This window comes from Acanthaster planci, linkage group LG01, assembly GCF_054643075.1.
Source record: "Acanthaster planci isolate LZ-2023a linkage group LG01, COTS_SCS, whole genome shotgun sequence".
Classification (NCBI taxonomy): Eukaryota; Metazoa; Echinodermata; class Asteroidea; order Valvatida; family Acanthasteridae; genus Acanthaster; species Acanthaster planci.
The window spans coordinates 19271799-19290798 of record NC_141777.1 but is presented as its reverse complement, the minus strand read 5'-3'; the positions used below and the strand labels follow the sequence as shown (position 1 = coordinate 19290798).

At 41.8% G+C, this 19000-nt stretch overlaps 2 protein-coding genes across 11 annotated transcripts in view; one reads left to right on the top strand and one right to left on the bottom strand.

Annotated features, from left to right (window-relative positions):
- The first annotated feature begins 1048 nt into the window (after positions 1-1048).
- LOC110988370 (centriolar and ciliogenesis-associated protein HYLS1-like) lies at positions 1049-12261 on the top strand. Of its 3 annotated transcripts, none has more exons than XM_022251800.2 (11): positions 1049-1226; positions 4615-4728; positions 5217-5288; positions 5946-6052; positions 6681-6892; positions 7413-7468; positions 7718-7884; positions 8118-8178; positions 8775-8838; positions 9204-9285; positions 11453-12261. In XM_022251800.2, exons 2-11 carry the CDS (start codon positions 4617-4619, stop codon positions 11615-11617), a joined length of 1098 nt encoding a protein of 365 aa, XP_022107492.2. In that variant the 5' UTR covers positions 1049-1226; positions 4615-4616; the 3' UTR covers positions 11618-12261. The 3 variants fall into 3 exon arrangements, with proteins under 3 accessions (XP_022107492.2, XP_022107493.2, XP_086989839.1); XM_022251801.2 differs by having other exon boundaries at positions 4612-4728; XM_087133713.1 differs by lacking the exon at positions 1049-1226 and adding an exon at positions 4133-4181.
- Positions 12262-12382: 121 nt separating this feature from the next.
- The window catches only part of LOC110988366 (uncharacterized), a 66107-nt gene continuing 59489 nt past the window's right edge, over positions 12383-19000 (bottom strand). For all 8 annotated transcript variants that reach the window (XM_087133605.1, XM_087133611.1, XM_087133601.1 and 5 more), the window contains one exon: positions 12383-18819. In XM_087133605.1, the coding sequence (XP_086989731.1) occupies positions 18361-18819 (459 nt within the window). In that variant the 3' untranslated portion in view covers positions 12383-18360. The remainder of the gene's footprint in view (positions 18820-19000) is intronic.

The following is a 19000-nucleotide window of genomic DNA, read 5'->3' as shown; positions in this document are numbered from 1 at the left end:
GCTAGTAGCGAAAGCAATGTCAGTGTTAGCATTGGGCCTGTACAGTTATTTACAAGTTTTCCACCGAAACGGCAAATGAAAATTGCCTTTGCGAATAAAATTGGGATGGGCTGGAAATTTCAAAGCAAACATTCATATTTGGCCTCTGTAGGCTAGCCCTACAGCAAATGCGATTACTGTCAGTGGGGTGGGTCATATATACCTGCCAGCTAAATGACGTTTAATTAGTGATATAAGATTACTCGATTTCTCCATACACTCGATTGATCTGATATCGATATCAGATTTTTTTTTATCATGTCGAAATATCACAAATTTTGATTGCGGGAATATCGAGCACATCGGCTTCAAATCTCCTCCAAAATGTTCTCCTGTTTGTGGTTTTTACCTAATTTTAAATATATTTGTTGTAAGAGGAATTACAATTCTGTGGCAAAAATAATAAATATTGCAAAATGACGCCTTGCACCGGGTGTTCACAGTCTCTGCTGGAATTTGGCATCCAAACTGACTCCATAGAGAACCCACTGGCGAACCGGGCCCCACGGTATGTTGCACTATACGCGCCCCTATAGAAAACAGTGCAAAATCGGACCGAAATAGCGCTGCCCTTTGACCCTAGGGAAGAGGTTGGCCTCCGGTTTTTCACTAGAAATTCAAGATTATGACCAGAAGTCCACGTTTTATTTCATTTTTATTGGGGTTAGCCACGCTATTTTTTTAGCATTCGCCTTTCCCCGAAGTTACCCCAAAATAGTGTGCTCGTCAGCTTTGAATGTAACCGCTCGCGGCGCCGCTGTCCAAAATAGGCCCACAGGCGAACGTTGGGGCATTTTACCCCGAACTGAAAACTACCAGTCCCAAATTCGTGATATATGGAAATATCCCCATGATCCATCCTGATTATGACATGTCCTATTGTAAAAACCCTGCCAAAATACTCATGAACTTGCCCACAGAAACCCTACGATTTGGTGGAATGTACCCCTACGGTTTTTAAAAAATTAGTAGTGAACTACAAACAAAATACTGCCCTCAAGAGTTTGTTGTTGACACAAATATTTTAGGGTTGCCTGCCTTCGAAGCGGACGGTTTGAAATTTGATTGCTTCTACATTTTCTCCATTTAAGGACAAATCTGTAACGGGAGTACTGAAAAGAAGTTGACCATTTGGAAGGGAAGAAGAACTTTATTTAATAATAACACTTCGGCCTATTGAGTTTAAGGTGAGAATTAAGTGTTTTTTTTTTCGTTCGCCGCACTTTCGCGGTCGGACATGTCGGAGCATGGTCGGAGGTTGTTTCATGTTTATTTCACTCACGTAGGCCTACAGTACTTCTGGGCAAAGGGGTAACTCTCATAGTACAGGGATTTGCATGTTTTCCTCCTTTTTAGCTACAACGTGATAAAAATAACTGAAACCTTTTCGGTACAGTGTGGGAGGAATTCATAGCGCGTGAACAGTGGAATTTCAAATTCAGGCATACTGTATTTGATGTAAAGATTATAAGACGCCGATTACGCGTACGTGATGTATAAACAATATTATTGAAGTTGTGAGACTGTTTAGTCAATTTAGCTTTTGAAATCACCTTGGTAGATGACTGTGACATGTTCAATAATACTTAATAGCCCCACTAGTATGGCACACGAGTGGGGCTAGCTCAATAACTGTAGGGTTGTTGTAAAAAACTTAAGGGCAGGGTTTTGAGTTTTGAGGGAAATTATTAGGGAAAACTCAGTATTTTAACACATGCATGACATGACACATGGTGGATTCAAATTATTTGCGTGGCTGGTTTATCAGTAAGAAAGTCACATTTTCTCACAGTTTACAATTTGAAATTTCCAAAAAATAGGGTCAGCGCAATAAAGAGAGTGTTGCCTGGGGGGGGGATATGTTAGGGGAGACTTACAGGTACCAGTTTTGAGAGATTAAAATGACAAAAATCTGGGTGGTCTCCAAGTATGCAATCCCCAGATTTTCTTCATAGACTAGAATACATTTTTGCTCCTTTCACTTACGAGTGTAAATATGGAGTAGCCACCACTTGACCAACAAGAGAGAAAAATCAAGATTCAGTGATGTCATCCTGAACGCGAGAATAAGGCTCAGAGTTGGGCCTTGGCCTACCTGATGGCTACCCCCAGAACTGTGGGGTCTGATGTCTGCCCTGCTCCCACGAGTGGGGTGGTGGACGACGTCGGACCCCACAGTTTTGGGGGTACCTGATGGCAGTGTGAAGTTCGGGCCTACATGTACATGTTTAAAGTTACTTATTTCTCGGTTGACGTTGGCATTCAGTGTCGAACTTGTTGAACAAGTACATGTAGGTTAATTTCCATGACTTGATGACTGTTTGATATTCAACGTTGAATAAGTAACCATTTGACATTCGTCAGCCGCTCAGGATGCACACCCTTAGAAATGATGGAATGCAAAAGGGACAAAAAACAAACTGTCGCTTACATAAATTTCAGGCTTGTTTGACCCCCAAAAATCCCATGTCTAGGTTGCCTCTGTGGGAGAGAGTTAATGGCGTGTGCATGTACGTGTACATAATTGTGAAAAGGCATGTACAATGTAAATAAGGTACATAAGTGGATGCTCATGGTGCTGCAGTTTATATTTTTTGTCCCTTTAGCACTCCATCATTTCTAGAGGTGTGCACCCTTAATGTCAAATGGTTACTTGTTCAATGTTAGAGTATCAAATAGTTACACAACATACGTGTTCAACATTGAATGTTGAACGAAGAATGAGGAACTACTCTGTAACTTCACATTGGTATACTTGAAATGTAGTGATATTGTACATGTATTCATATGTTCAATATGCATGATACATCATTACATGTACATGTATGTTGATGTTGAATGCGATCGCATAATCTTTGCACGATCAGTCGATCTTCTTGCATGCATTGCACGATTCTGTGATCATTCTTTCTAATTTACGGTTTTCCTGGTTGTATAATATTGTTTGAAAAACATGAAAGAAGGGAAGTAAGGTTGGATATTTCGTAGAAAAGACAGGTAGAGGCACATCAGGAATGACCAATGAGCAGATGATGTGGCAGTGTAGGGAGGCATGGAAAGAACCGTGCATGCAGTGGGCAGTGCCAGTGTTATTGCTTTGAGATGGCTAATAGTAGGGAAAAATGAGTAGCACTCAAATTTGGAGTTCTTTCCATCACAAATCCTCAAACTTTTTAAGGGATTTAGTGGGAGGGTCAATTACTGTTAGGCCGAAATCCTAAGTCGAGTTGTCCAGACAACTGGATGACTTGGGTAAATGGTCAAGTTGAATTGGTTAGAGTAACTATTAAATTGACTGAATTCTGTTGACAGTGAAGCAGCCAAATGGTGCGATCAAAAATTCAGTAGGGGAATGAAGTGCTGTATTTCAAACCCAAGGGATTTTTCAGAGATGTTGCTCAGAGATGTGTTACGGTAGCACATTCGGGTTGAGGTTTCATTCTCTCTAGGTTGAAGTCACAAAGTGACTGGTATAGTAGAGGGTTTCCATGTCATGTCTTTGAAATGGAGCCAGTGATATATTTTCCTAACATGTACAGTGTACCAACCAGTTTCTGCTTTTGGTGCAAAATATTGTGTGGCACACCACTTTCACCCTGTTCTACAGTATGTACATGTGTTAAAAGAACCTACATGTACATGTACAGAATGTGCCCATTTAGGCACCGTGAACCTGTCCCAGTTGTTTAAAGTTGCTTTATGTACCTGTATGGCCTTGCACTAAACATATCCAGAGAGTGCAATAGCAGAGACAGAAGAGTGTTTTAAGGGACTTTGACGACAAATATTTCATCTATCCTTCCACACTGTCAGGTTTGAGACTTTGCATCCATGAGATGGAACTGGGATTTACCTCTTCGGTAACACAATTGGTTCAAAAAATTCTCTGAAAATCCTCTACATCCAATTAGCGTAGTGTATGATGAATTAAGCAATAAATAAGTGACCAATTATAAAAAGAAACATCAGGAACATAAAATTATAAAGTCGGTGATTAAAAACATACATGTATATACACGTATGGTATGCTGTAAGAAAGGGTTTTGAACAGAGGATATTATTGGAACTTTACACTATAGAATATCAAGTGCACCTTGGTGCAGGGAAACTTCAGACTAATGGCCAGTCTACAGCACATGCAGGTTGTATGTTTCTTCTACGTTTTATACCTGGTCTCTTTGTAACAAAAGAAGTATCCAAGGTTAGGAAAAAAAAGAAATTGCCACAACTTCATGTAAATCAAACCCCTTTCAGAAAGTGGGCAAATAAGCTCAACTGCAGAAATATCCCGCCACCCTGCATGATCAACTTCGTAGCCAGCTACGAGGTCAAACAGTCACTCTCGTCTCATGAGGATTTTCACCTCGTACCCACATACATGTAATCAGTCATTCCGGGGGCCTTTTCAGAGTGGCAGGGTATTCTGGAATCACTCCGCAAATAGTTTCACCCAATAGGCCTAAACATACTTGTGTGTTGCTACCCTGGCGATATTTACATGTACGATATATGTACTTTGTTTCGTGATTAAAAAATTCTGATCCGTTCACAGGCTTTTTTTTTTACCTCCAGCAGCAATGGATACCTCAGACGACAGCCTGCGTTTCAGCGAGGACGACGTCCGCCGACAGTTGGGCATGCTCGGCTACCACAACATTCCCACTGCACAGCTGCAACAGTTTGCCAAAGGTGGGCGCCAGCAGCTCCATGTTTTTTTGTTTTCCTCGTCAGACTCCCAAATTTGTCAGTTTATGTTTTGCTAGATGCATTTCTTTAATTAGCAGTTCTATCTTTGGACCATGCAACTTTCAAGTTACTCACTCCAGTCTAAACCAATCAGTCTCCACGGTGTCTCTTTTATCAGTGCACAGGCAAAGTACAGTGCTGCTGGGATGGCCCAAGTTTATTATTTTGGACAAAATATGTACATGGGCTTCAAAATCTGTGAGCTTGAGGCATTTATGTTGGTCCTTCAGACACAGAATTACGAGTACATGTATCAGAAAAAACTCGTCATCCATTTGAAAAAAAAACAATGAAAAAAGGGCCTCCCCGTCCTCTTTACTTTCTTCAAAAATCCCCACAAGAAACTGTTGTAGTTTTTACTTGACCTTATCTTTCTGGTCCGTGCCGAAGAAGTGAGATGAACATGGACATCACTCGCTTGTTAATTACAGATTTGGAGCGATTAATCAAAGACGAATCTGAAAGAGAAGGATTGATTGATACATCTGCCGCTTCTGACTTGGGTAAGCACAAGCCAGAGGAAATTTTTATTCTTACGCACATGGAAATTTGGGTTGTTTTGCAAAGTAACAAGAGGATAAATTTGGGGTGTTACTTGCATAGTTCCAAGAAGGCAAATTGAAACTTCTCCGTGGCCAGTTCTCGCCTCAACCAGACATACAGTACATGAATTTGAAACGCCTACACAGTTGACATAGTTGAAAGATTGAGATCTGCATGTGTATTATACACATATGTACATGTACATTTGTATGTCTAGCAATGTGCATGTAGTAAATTGTTTGGGCAGGGGAATTTGAAGTTGCTTGATTTCGTTATCTGTGCCTCAAAATGGCAGCATTATGCTGTGTACATGTATTCCCCAGGGGTCGAGTTGTTTTTTGTTTCGAAACGTTTGCAGGCCCGATAATCAGGGATTATAACAATGTACATGTATAATGTTGGTGTACCTTGATCGGGTTTCAGGATAGGTGCACTTTGTCATTTTGAACCAGAGAGTGCAGCGGAAACAAATGGAGTGGCACGCATGTTGGTTAATGCGCTGGTTCGCGCACTAATGCCGCGCACACACTGCGTTGTGCATGTGACACGTTCACTTTGGCTCTCTACATGTATATGGCCATATTATTATTGTTAGAACATTGTTTTGATGGTTGCAGATTACACAGCTGAAGACCTGAGGCTGCCAGTCAGAAGTCATCCAATCCCCTACCCGTCAGCTGGAGGCAGACGGCCTAACTCAGCTCCCAGTGCAGCCAAGAGATCGGTAAGCACAGACCTATTAAACCTTGCTAAGAAATCAGTAAGCACAGGCCTGTTAACCCTTGCCAAGAGATCGGTAAGCACAGGCCTGTTAAACCTTGCCAAGAGATCAGTAAGAAAGGCCTGTTAAAGCTTGCTAAGGGATCGGTAAGCACAGGCCTGTTAAACCTTGCCAAGAGATCAGTAAGCACAGGCCTGTTAAACCTTGCCAAGAGATCGGTAAGCACAGGCCTGTTAAACCTTGCTAAGAAATCGGTAAGCACAGGCCTGTTAAACTTTGCCAAGAGATTGCTAAGCAGAGGCCTGTTAAACCTTGCCATTTGTTCAACACATTGTGTAAACTTCAGATTCTGTTGAACTGCCGAGAGAAGAACCCACCCAGTGTTGCTTTAAATAGGCCCTCAAGTCCAAATGTAAAAGGAAGTGGTTTGTTGGAAATTGTAGGATTTGGGCAGAAACGTGGAGCTTTCCGCAAACATGCCCAGGGGATAGAAAGGTAACTTAATTTTTGGTGGTATGTTTGTATGTACATGAACCTGTCCACAGAGAAAATGACAGATCAGTGTCTTGCTGTGAACTGATACCATTTATGTGTAAAACCAACAATGTATATGTATCCAAATCAAAAACAGTACAAGCCAGTTGCAGCTGGGCAGCCAGTGAAACCAAAACCAAGTCAGACAGCCAATTACCCGGCTAAGCACCCGGAGCCTTTCAGCTACAAATATGGTGACACGTCCACCGTGGGCCTGGACACAACGGATGACAGCACCCAGGGCAGAGGGAGGCAGGGCAGGGGGGCGTCGGCCAACAAGAGACCCACAATGAAGAGGAAAGTGGTCAGGTATGTGTAGGTCAGGGAAATGAAATGTGTAGGGAAATGACAGCTTTGGGTCTTCAACCCCAAAATGTCAAATTTGAAGCATCGGAAAATATTGTTGCAAAGCACATCAACTACACTTCCTAAAAACAAAGCTTTTTATCTTCCATTTCAAAAGATAGCAACTTCATCATGAATTGAGCTGTCAATTTTCAAGGCCTATCACAAACCAGAAGCAGATCCAAGAAACCCTGCAAATGTCCTGTTTCCCAAAGCCGCGCACCTGAATTTCTAGCACGAGATCAAACAGATCTGCCACCAGCTCACCAGTGGATTTTTTGAGTTTGGTTTTCATCCTGCCCCAGTGGTCTGGAGTCAGTGCCAAATAGAATGATAAATCCCATACAATATCAGAACTGATTAGGATACTCAGTGCCTAAAAATGATGCTAATGGTCCACCGTCTTGAGACAGTCACCAATGAGGCACCGGCTAGTGACTCGCTGCATTTTCTCAGTAATTCCAACTGTTTCGCTTTGTTACAGGAAGATGAATGGTCAGGCCCAGGTGTTTGATGAGTCCATAACTGAAAGTGAATCAGGTACAAGAAAATAATGATGTCTATGTTGGGTCCAAAAAAATCTTACACATTCTCTGGGTTGCACTTTCCTTGAGGCAGTCTTGCTTGGCATGGCCTTCTCTCTCCGCACAGAGGCCAGATCAGACAATTTATCAAGGATGATGCATGTGTGCCATTCCAAACTTAACAACGAAATGCGGAGCATTATCAAATGTTAAGGGTGCCAATGGGTGATAATCTAAACTTAGTCCAGTCTTTGTCCATAAGCAGGAGATGTACGTGACATCGGTGATCGCTTATCCCGTTTGGCCTTGAGGCAAGATGTCCGAGGCTCTGATGATGAGGATGGAGACACTACGTTGACGGAGACTGACAGTGCCTCCAGCCTTTCGGATCTCATCTACACCTCAAGAAGGCCACAATCCTCCAGAGGACTGGTAAAGTCTTTAACAATTCATAATAGAGTTCAGAAACCTCCCAAACTTTGTTCCATTACCATAATGGGAAGCAAACTATAGAGTTGCATTTCGAACAAATTTGAATCACTTCCGTTAGATTTCATTAGAGAGTTACCCAAACCTACGCTCAGGTGTTCCAGTAACATTCAACCGTCCTGATTGGCTTTTACTTGTAACGAGAATTACATACAAGCATACTTTCCATTTTGCAGTACACTCACCGGCCTGCAGGAGATGAAAACACAGTGTACAAACCCCATCTACCAAGATCATGTGAGTGTTTGATCTGGTGTTGACATGTTGTACCCTGAAAGAGCAGGAGGGGAGGAGGTAGAATCCACCCCTTCAAGATTTTCTCCAAAACCATTTGAAATTTGTTTCATCTTCCAAGCCCTGAGTTTTTTCTGTAACATCCTACGGTCTGTTTGACACCAATTTGGTGAATATTCGATATGTCAAAAATCCACATGTTAACCATTGACGTGCTCAATGCACATGGGCCAACACATGTGAGGCCATAAATGTCAAATGATCATAACATCAAAACCCCTACGCATGTCATATTCAATTGAAATGTAACATTTGTACTGATGTCTTTACGTGGGCACCAAGTTAAAAAAAAAATCATTGGGCATGCCACAGCCGAACTCTGGGGGACAGAGGGTACGAATCTTTTTAGGATTAAACTCCAAGGGGAGGGGACTTAGTCAGTGGTTGGACTTGCAACTGGGCTTAGATGTCGCAGTGTTCAGTGGAAACAAACACTTCCAAACAGCAAGCACCGTTACACCTGGAATCTGTGATTTGTTTAAGCTCAGAATACAGTCAGTGTACACTTAACATACTTTTATTGTCATCTCTTGCTGTAGTCATAAGACCAGACTCTGCTCAGCCAAGGACAAAGCATGACATGAAGACGGATCCAGTCTCGAGGTAGGGCGACTCATTCTCTTTATGACTGCATTGAGTTCAGTTACGGTTTGTTTGGACTTGGTAAAGAGCCAATTTTAACTTGTTTCGAGAGAGCTACTTTCCATGTAAAAGCAATTGGTTTAGTGTTCAAAAATGCTTCAGTCATTGAAGACGTGAGCTGTCACATTTATATTTAAGACAAATGTCTCAATTTTGTTTGGGGGGGATCATTCAGACAGTTCTGTCATTGTCAGTCCAGGTTTTGTTAGGGACGATACACCTGAATTCTGTCCGACTCACAGCCGCCAAGATCTAGCACAAAGGTGCTCCCGCAATTACGGAATTGCTCAGACTCAAATGCTTTCCATCCGCCCCTTCCTTGACAGACATCAGATGTACAAGGCCGCATGGAGCAGTCATAGAGCGCCGGGCGAAAAGAACCGAAACGACCTCAGATGGAGCATCAGGGTAAGTGTGCACACACTGACAGAATGGTTGCTTGCCTGAAAATGGGTCGCTCAGATATTAACCACTTCCTGTCAGGGAGCCCGGTACAGGGTGCCTGAAATCAGACAAAGGAACTGGGCCTTGTGACAAAAGACCGTACTCGGAACAAAAAATGAGCTGCTGGGAATTGCCAATCAATTTTCATATGCTGTGAGCACAGAGTGTTGGCATTAGCGGAGGTAATCCGTTATTATTTTGAAACAGTATACCGTTGTTTGTGGCATTCAGTGCCAACGGATTATCAGCGGGGACAAAAGTGCTCCAGCGATGAGCGATACAACATCCCTGCAACCTGATCTGGCCACATTTGTAAAGACACCACTGTAATTCAGCAACACACTGGGCCAATTTTGGGAACAAAGGAAGTTACGCTACACCGCACAATCTGGGCTCTCTTTACTAGGCGGCAGGCCTGGCTGCAATACTCCGGTGTCAATGGAGGTTGCCTGTCAGATAACAGTAGCCACCAGAGTCATTGGTGTGAATGTAAGCGTCCAGATAAATGAAGATATGAATTTTTGAAGAGTTTTGAAAACGGAAAATCTTGAAAATCGCCCAGCAACTTGTCCCGCATATGCAAATTCCACCCGGCAGGAAGTGGTTAAAATGTTTGTTGCGTGCCTCAGTAAAGCCCAAGACGAGTTGTCAGGCAGTGGAAGAAAATGGAAAGTGAGACTTCAGATGGTATTTTTCTTAAAAAGAAGAAATGCTGCTTGTCCTGTCTGCTGACTTTCTGGTCAAAATCGCAATGCAGTATCAAGGTATTGCCTATTTAGCTCGACTTACGTAACTGTGACTTGGAATAACTTGATGGTCACATCTCAGAAACAGCACGCAGCTGGGTGCTGAGAGTGTCATGGATCTTATTTAAATTGATGAGTCAGCCATATTGGAATGAACAGTAAGGTTAACTCTTCATTCAGGGAAGTTGGAAACATCAGTAAAGGCAAAAATGAAATTTCCTATCAAATTAGTACCTGTCTTACTCTGATAAGTAATTTTGTACTTGTGATTAAACACACTTCAGAATTTCAGACCATTGGACCCCTCATGAATTCTAAAATAGTCTGATACCGTCCATCAGTTATTCTTAAGACCATGCTAGATGCTATGCAGGAGTTAGTTGCACTTATAAATGTGCAAGTTGTAATGGCTTTGATAGGTTCTGTGCAGTATTTTATTTTGATGGAAATTCAAAAACATATTTGTTCCTCTATTTGCTCTGTATTTACTCGTAAATCTTGACATTTTGTTATTTGCTTGTGCTAAACTCCAAAGTAATGTAAAAGGCCAGTGGGAATTTCCCCTCGAGGATGATAAAATTGAGTTGAATTGAATACTTTTAAGCAGCAATAAGATAACTTTTGACACATAGGAAGCATGGCATACAGTACATGGGTACATGGAAGAAATAGCAGGCAAGAAACCTTGCCAGTGCACCGGTGCAGTTGAGAATGAAAAGTATGATTTGGGACCACTTTGTGGAAAAGTAGCCTTGTATGGAGCGAAAGTTTGTTTACTTATAAGATGCATGGGTACTTCTACAAACTGCCAGTTGTATTCCTGACCGGATCTGACGAACTGAGCCCAAAGGCCAGATTGTCAGTAATATGTATTAGTTTGGATCAGGAACTGAGCTGTTTGGTTTGATTCAGCTGTTGGGTTGGCTTTCTGGTGAAAATGGCCACAACATGGGTGAAACCTGTTGAGAATTCCCATTGATTTGCATCGTGCAAGATTCTTATAAAGGCCTTTAACTCCAAACTGGCTCCGGGTGACTCATTTCCGTTTAGTTGGGTCACCTTTAAAGGCGCCTTTCCATATGTTATTTTAAGGTGCGTTGCGTACGTCATGTGTTCATGCGTTTCACTTTTACGGACACAAAAAGCGACCCGTTTATATACTACACGTGCGTGTTGCATTTGGCCGTCAAAATCGTCTTGGGAGTGATTTTGACAGATACGCACTGCTTGGCACAAGTGTTGACCGTATGTGGAAAGAAGCATTAAATCGGTAATCTTGGATGTTCACCTGAAATGTTTGTGATGAGATGTGATGCAGTATCTGAGTTACAGAGAATTTCCTGAAGCACGTATCACCCTGTACTCCATAACCTGCCTCTTTTCAGGAGCAGATGATGTACAAGGACTCGGCAGCGTATCCAAGGCGCACACCTCGGGCGTACTCCGCCAACAACTACGTGGTGCCCACAGACAAGAAGAGGCAAGCTTTGAGGTGGGCGGTCAGGACGAGTCTGGCACACAGGCAGATGCCGCCATCCACATTCTATTGAGAAGTACATGCAGCATAGTGTACAAAAAAAGAAAAGTACTATTCGTCTTGCATGTACATGTAATTCCCTGTTGTAAGTTTTGACCAAGCACTAAGTGAGAGAGGAAAAACAACGCAAAATGAAGCCTAGTATGTTGCATGGAACCTTACCGCTAGATGGAAAATGTACACTAGAAAAAAGAACCACTTCTACATTAGGTGAAAAGTATGCTTAGGAATTACGACAACTGTCTTTGTGTGAGTGGTGGAGTTCGATATATATTCCCAGTGGGCTGAAAATGGCATTGCCAAGTTTTGGAATGAAGTGTGCTGCACTCGTGAAGAGAAATACATTTCCCATGTCTGGATTTCACGGTTACATGGGCTTCGCTTGACAATGTAGAAATCTTGGATAACTGCACCGAACATGAATTTGTTGAGTTTGTAAAGCTGTCACTATTCAACGTGGCTGGCCCCTTTTTACTATAAATTTTTGCGCCTTGCGTTAAAAACTGTAAACATGTGGTGTTGGTTGGAATATGAGATTGCCAATACATTGATTTTTACAAAGAGCTCTAGTTGTAGTTTCAGTTTTAATCAATGTGTAAGATAAATTTGTACTTGATTGACTGTATCTGTAAATAAAATGGTAATATTCATTAATTACATGTTTGTTTGTCAGATACTGCCCTAAAAAGCTTGGTATGACTGTTGGCGACTAAAACCACAAATGCTGCAAAAATTTCTTCCAAAACACACACACACAAATTCTGAACCAAGGCGCAGATACAATTACAGCATAAGGAACAAACAAAATCATTTTATTGTGTTTTTTCTTGGAAACAAACCGTACGTAAACACAGTACTCGAGCAATAAATGAGGACAAATTCATCTTAGTTGTCGCAGATCATTCCAATTCCCATGGTTAATCACCTTCTATGCTCAATTGGCCAAGGTCAAACCTGTAGAACTCTCTGTGGTGTCAAATGGCAAATTTGATGGCAATTTTCTTTCCTAAATATCACACGTACGTTACACACAGAATTGTCATCCATGTAGGTCACTTCCCCCCCGCCACTCGTGACTAAATCCATGTGTATATTCCAACATGCAGATGATACTGTATGAAGTGTCAAGGAAATGTGTCAATATCATAAGTCCAATGCGTCATAAGTCTGAATTTTTGGACATACAAGGTGTCTGACTAATTGACAGTTCGGGTCTATAGGCCAAAATAAACTAATGAAGAATCGTCGGACTTATGAGGCGTCAGACGTAACGAGCTGACCCCAAGGCATACGGTATATTACTGTACCACATGCCAATAAAGGACTTGCATGGTGTGCCCTCACTGTGGACAAGTCTTTGTTCCTGTGTGATATGCACAAGTAGACCCTCCGTACTTCCACAGTCATAGAACTAAAGACAAAAATTCGCTCTGTGAAGGCGCTCTTTGCAGTTTCTCTGTGTAAATCAAAACAAGTAGTGATATCTGTGGAACCCAGGATCAGCTGGCCAAGTATTATACATGTAGTTTGAATGAGTAGATAGGACTGTTTGGGCATAGCCTACAACATATATTACAAGAAATCTGTTACATCTGAAAACATGTATACACTCATATTCCGACCCCCATCAGTGAGGGCGCTCAGAATATCTAGCCACAAAGGCCTGGTTTCTAACAATCTTCAAATCAACATACTTGTCAGGTTTTGACAAAATGCCAGGCCTTGACTAAAGCTGGTTTTGTCCCTTTCTGTGTCCTGAAAGAAACCAGGGATGTACCCCTCCTGAAGGTGGTATCTGTGTTGAAGTCCCGAGGGAGATGTTTATTTCTTGGCATGGCTGCTTGCACAGTTAATGAAACGCCACATGGTCAACTTGCAAGAATCTGTGCTCTCTTAAGCCATACAACATGACAGGCCACTTTGTTTTCAACAATGGAGGGTAATGGAACATAACATGGTAAAAATGTTGGTTATATGTATTGAAACACTGACAGTTGTTTCAATTGAATGAAAAGTAATGCACAAGATTGATGTGCCAAACTCAGGCACATTTGGGCAGGGAAGTCCATTTTTTACTTACTGCAATATGTAAAGAGCTTGTTCTCTCAAATACTGCTTTAAAAGTAGATATTCCTAAGTGAAGATATTATACTTTGATGTTGGACCATTCAAAATGAAACAAAATGAAAAAAAAGGCCTTATAAAGCTTTTTACCTTGGCCATGAAAATTGAATTGGAAAATTTTCCAGATTATAGAAACATCAGTGACATAGCAAATTGTTACCTGACAAACCCACGAATACAAAATATCACCATTTTCGAGAAAAACATGTTTTCAGTTAAGCAATTATTGCGTGCTCATTTACGATATTTAATTCAACCCTCTTTTGATATCTGTGTATAGAAGAAACAAAATTGGCCTTGAAATCATTTCCTAATTTGTATTTTTGGTTCTATGAGCAATACTTTATTTGAATACTGCTATTCGTCAGTTCATGAGATAAAATCTGAAAATCACCAGAACAGTCCATTTGCCAGTTCGTCAGATAGGTAACGAAATGTCCAGAACTCCCAAAACAGATGAAAATCACCCCATCACATTTTCAGCCGTTTCCCCGTCTCCAGCTGTGCCCAACTGCCGCTCAGTTTTACATACTGCCTTACAAGCAAGTGAACGTCTAAATTTATGACCATTCATGGACTGTGCAGGACCATGCCATCAATGAGAAAAATGTACATATTAAAAGCCACTGCTTGTGAGAATAGGTTAATTCCTCTCAAGGAGCTATTTTGGGTTTTGCTTCAGGGGAAAATTGGTCAATTATATAGCACTTGCACATCTTACAAGCAGATCCACGGTCTGCTACCATCTTCAATTACTACTGGAAGCCCATACCTGTTCCCCAAATCTTGGTGGAAAGTAGCCTCAATCGGTCCACAAACTGGCCCATTTTCTTGTCTTGAAAAACAACTGCTCTACCCTTTGAATAATCAGTCCTCATCATTTCAGCAATCTAACAAACACATAATTTACAAAATGAGCGAGGCATGCAAATTGCATAATTTCAAATTGACATCTGCCAAAATCATCCGGTTGGGAAAAGCATTTTCCTTTCTGATTGCAATTTAATTGGAATACAAACACACGAAGGCAACGTTTTATAATGCATATAGTTTTGCATGTAAACGAACAAATTAATTCTGTTTAAAGCAACGCAGAAACACCAGTGCCTATCCATAACATCCATCAACTGTGAACAGGCAAGAACTGTTGAACATCCCAATAAACAAATATTCTGCATAGAAGGGATGCAAATAAAATTGAAAATTCAACCACTAATATCGGGATGACTGAAAATGTTGAGACTGTAGCTGACGTTTGCCATTTCAGGTGGGAATTTTGCAATACTCCAAGTAAAGTGTATTCAAATGAGGGGCAAACTTTGCAATTTTTAAATTATGTGGAGTAGAAACAAAAAGTAACGATAAAGGTAAAATCCATTCTGAGATGATATTCCTTCTTGGAAGACAACAGCAAACCAGATCATTCTCTGTTTCCCCCCCCCAAAAAAAGGAGGAAAAAAAAAAGCTTGAACCAAATTTTGGAATGTTACAAAAAACCCCAGCAGATATTTCTGGAGCTGTATATACAAATACAATACAAGCATTGGAGCCGCCGTGGTGTGGCATGATTATATACAGTGCTTGGCCCTTGCTCAAAATTCCCATCTGCTGTATACAAAACATAAAAAGCAATTTGCTACCTGTAACTTTGTTAGAAAACGTTAACGTTTAATGGAACTATACAGTCATTGGATGATTAATCTGATATCCCACAAAAGAAAGCTTTTATAGATACATTTGTTTTTGGCTTCAATGTAGCTTTAACTTTTAAAGTGTAAATATATATTAACAATGGACAGTCTAACGTATATCATATAAATGCCCAAATAGGGGAAAATATTCCATTCCATTTCTACATACTTTAAAGATTACATGAATATATTTTATGAAGAAACTTTCCAGGGGTTCCTTTCTCACATTTACACTCAACATCTGGGGAAAAAAATTACTTCCTGTCAATAATCTAAATTATCAAAATCAATCAGTTTAGCTTCAAAGCCACCTCCTCGTCATCTTCCTGACAGCAAATTTAGAAAAAAAGTTACCTTAAAAAAAATCTGTTTGTTGCATGCTTTTCAAACTCTCACATATGGAAACATTAACAGCTGAATATCCAAAGAACCCTCACCCCACAAGTAACACGAGTTCACTGTAAGTACATTTAGGCTTTCTACACACTGTACGTTACTCAAAATGCTGATAAAAGACGTATTGGCAAGCAAAAATCCAAATCAAATGCCGAGAGTTGAAAAATAAAAAACACCAATGAAATTTCATGTTATTTGGTGGGACTGGCACATTTCTCACACACACAATACTTGCTTTATGCAGTCACTGGAAGTGATATACAGGGGGAGAGATGGAATTCATTGAACTCCTAGACAATCTGCAGTTCACATTCGTCTGGAAGACAGCACTGTACATATGCTTCGGTTGGAGACTGATTTAAGTACAATTTGGCCACTTGTATCTAGCTGAGGAAGCAATTCTTGGGAAGATGCATTCTTCTAGATGGTGTTCATATTCAGCTTTGAGAGTCCATCGCAATCCCTCAGAGGTCCTTACAAGTCCTCACAAGTCTACAGTCTACTCACAAGTTTTCACAAGAACAAAGATGTTCTTTTGTTACAGTTAACCCCCTCTGTTTCAAGTATGCAGACTTGCAAGCTGACCTCTGATTTCACAATGGTCGGACCTGTGATGGACTCAACCACACGTGCAACACTGGAGGGTATCATTGTCAGCTTTTACAAGTAATACAGCCAACTCTGTTTAAGCTATGCCAAGGAGTTGCCAGTACTGTAGTAGTAACAATCATATGCACAAGCACTCTCAACCTCGAGGTGCACAAAATGCAGCACCTGTTCAAAGATACATTCAATGCGCGCACGCCAGCGCCACCTGTATTTCGGTGTGCTACTACAACAGTAATTGACTTTAAATGAGCCGGTTCAGTTTTCCAACTGCGCATGCCCAAAACAAAATGAAGTGCATCCGAGGTCATTTGGTCGTGAGTGCGAGGTTCTGCACAATCAGCGCGGCCCCATGTAGACTTGGATGTGCGCTTTGATCCTGAATTACTTTGCCTTTTTTTTTTGAACACCGAACCGGTTCATTCTGGTCGTTGACTCAGTCTATACTAAACATAGGAACGATGCGTGAAAACTCTAAATACGACGCATACAATGTTGATGAATACATGTCGTCGACAGAATTGCAGTAACAATAACAAGCCAAATGGCTTTGCAACGTTTGACAAACATTCTGCTGTTAGGCCGAGTTGTCTTTAGCTCAGTATGTAGGAAGTGTGTCCAAACTTAGCATATTCTATTGGGAACAGGGCCTGGGCCTGCCTTACTGGAGTTGATAGTCATGGACGCCATAGTTTCTTTCCGTGCACGCTTTCCTATGGTGCTCAGTGGACCATGGGCCTCCAACTGGCTTCACGGCAACATGCACATGTAAACAAAGTGTGACGTCTGTACTGGGGCAGGGACCTCATGGTTGGGGACGGGTTCCTGCTTTTATTTTGCCACTTTCTGTTAGGCATCTTTGTGGATGTTATTTGTGTATGTTCGGCATTTGCGTTGCATTTAGATTGCATTAAACTGGGGTGTGAGTGGCCACTCAAAGCTGAAAACAGCTAGCAAAAGGCTGAAATGTAGAAAAGTTCCCATACTTTTACACAGACCAGGTGTAGAAGAAAGCTGAAATTCAGGGTTAACATCTACACTAAAAAGCTGAATTCTCACACCCCTGATTAAATTCTTGCCATCTTCTTTCATTAACACACTGTCTGTCTGCACACTGTCTGCACTCAGGACAGCATCAGAGCTGTTCATGCAGGGAAATGAGACGTTCGAGCTCTGGTGATATGTGACCCACCATTCCAAAAAGAGGCTGAAGTAGATAATTTTAATGCTGGACAATTTTTCTGCCTCGGTTTGAAGTTTCGTGCTCCAAAGTGATCCACAGACCAAGCTCTGTCTGCAGAAAGCTTTTTGCATCTGTAACAGGGAGGGAAAGCTGTAAAATCTGCATGGTTTCTTGTGTATACTGCTGGTGTCACTTTCCAAATAGCTATTGAAATGGTGGGTGACATATAATACAGCTCTATGGTGTGGCCCTATCCAACTAGAAAGCAGAGTCTAGTGAGCGTTGAGTCTGAGTGGCTGCAGAGCCGTCTCTTATCTCATCCCCTATTTTTTGCCTGACCAGCGATACCAGGATGCTGGAGTATTGACTGAGTCAGTTAATGCCCTAGTAATTTGACATAGCTCTATGGTTTGGGTTCGTTCATCTAGAAAGCAGAGTCTAGTGAGCGTTGAGTCTGAGTGGCTGCAGAGCCTTCGCTGATCTCATCCCCTATTTTTTGCCTGACCAGCGATACCAGGATGCTGGAGTATTGACTGAGTCAGTTAATGCCCTAGTAATTTGACATAGCTCTATGGTTTGAATTCGTCCATCTAGAAAGCAGAGTCTAGTGAGCGTTGAGTCTGAGTGGCTGCAGAGCCTTCGCTGATCTCATCCCCAATTTTTTGCCTGACCAGTGACACCAGGATGCTGGAGTATTGACTGAGTCAGTTAATGCCCTAGTAATTTGACATAGCTCTATGGTTTGAATTCGTCCATCTAGAAAGCAGAGTCTAGTGAGCGTTGAGTCTGAGTGGCTGCAGAGCCTTCGCTGATCTCATCCCCAATTTTTTGCCTGACCAGTGACACCAGGATGCTGGAGTACTGATCCAGCAGGGCTATGGCTGACGTGGTTTCCACTTCGCCCGTCATCCCATTGGGCGGGGCCTTCCGACAGGAGGAGAGGGAGGACCGCAGGGCGTCCACATCAGACGGCGACACCCCAGAGTGCCTTGCTGTTGCCACAACACTCGGGGAGACGGAGCGCAGGGGGCCGTCGTACGGCAAGGAGGACTCACTGACGTCGGAAAGGGTATCGTCAGTGAAGGAAGGGTTGAGACAGCGTCGCTGCCTGGCAGTGAGGGTGGTGGATGAGGCCGCCTGCATCCGGCTGAACGTGGAGCTGAAATAGTCCACGAAATGCTGATGACTCTCGCCCAGTGTGTCACAACTTTGAGCCTGCAATGAAAGCAATAAACAATCCACTGTGTGGCACAAACAGCTTCGATATGGTATACAAGTTATCAAGAACCAGACAGAATAAAGTAGCTTGGATATTTTTGTACCATTTCTCCATCTTTACTACATGTGTTGTCTTTGCTGTAGGAAGTTACACAAGCTTATATATGGTTTTTAATGA

Coding starts and splice junctions, on each gene's coding strand:
- LOC110988370 (XM_022251800.2), top strand. CDS start 4,617: ATGGATACCTCAGACGACAGCCTGCGTTTCAGCGAGGACGACGTCCGC. Junction 7,469..7,717: donor CATAACTGAAAGTGAATCAG/GTACAAGAAAAT, acceptor GTCCATAAGCAG/GAGATGTACGTGACATCGGT. Junction 8,179..8,774: donor ACCCCATCTACCAAGATCAT/GTGAGTGTTTGA, acceptor CTCTTGCTGTAG/TCATAAGACCAGACTCTGCT.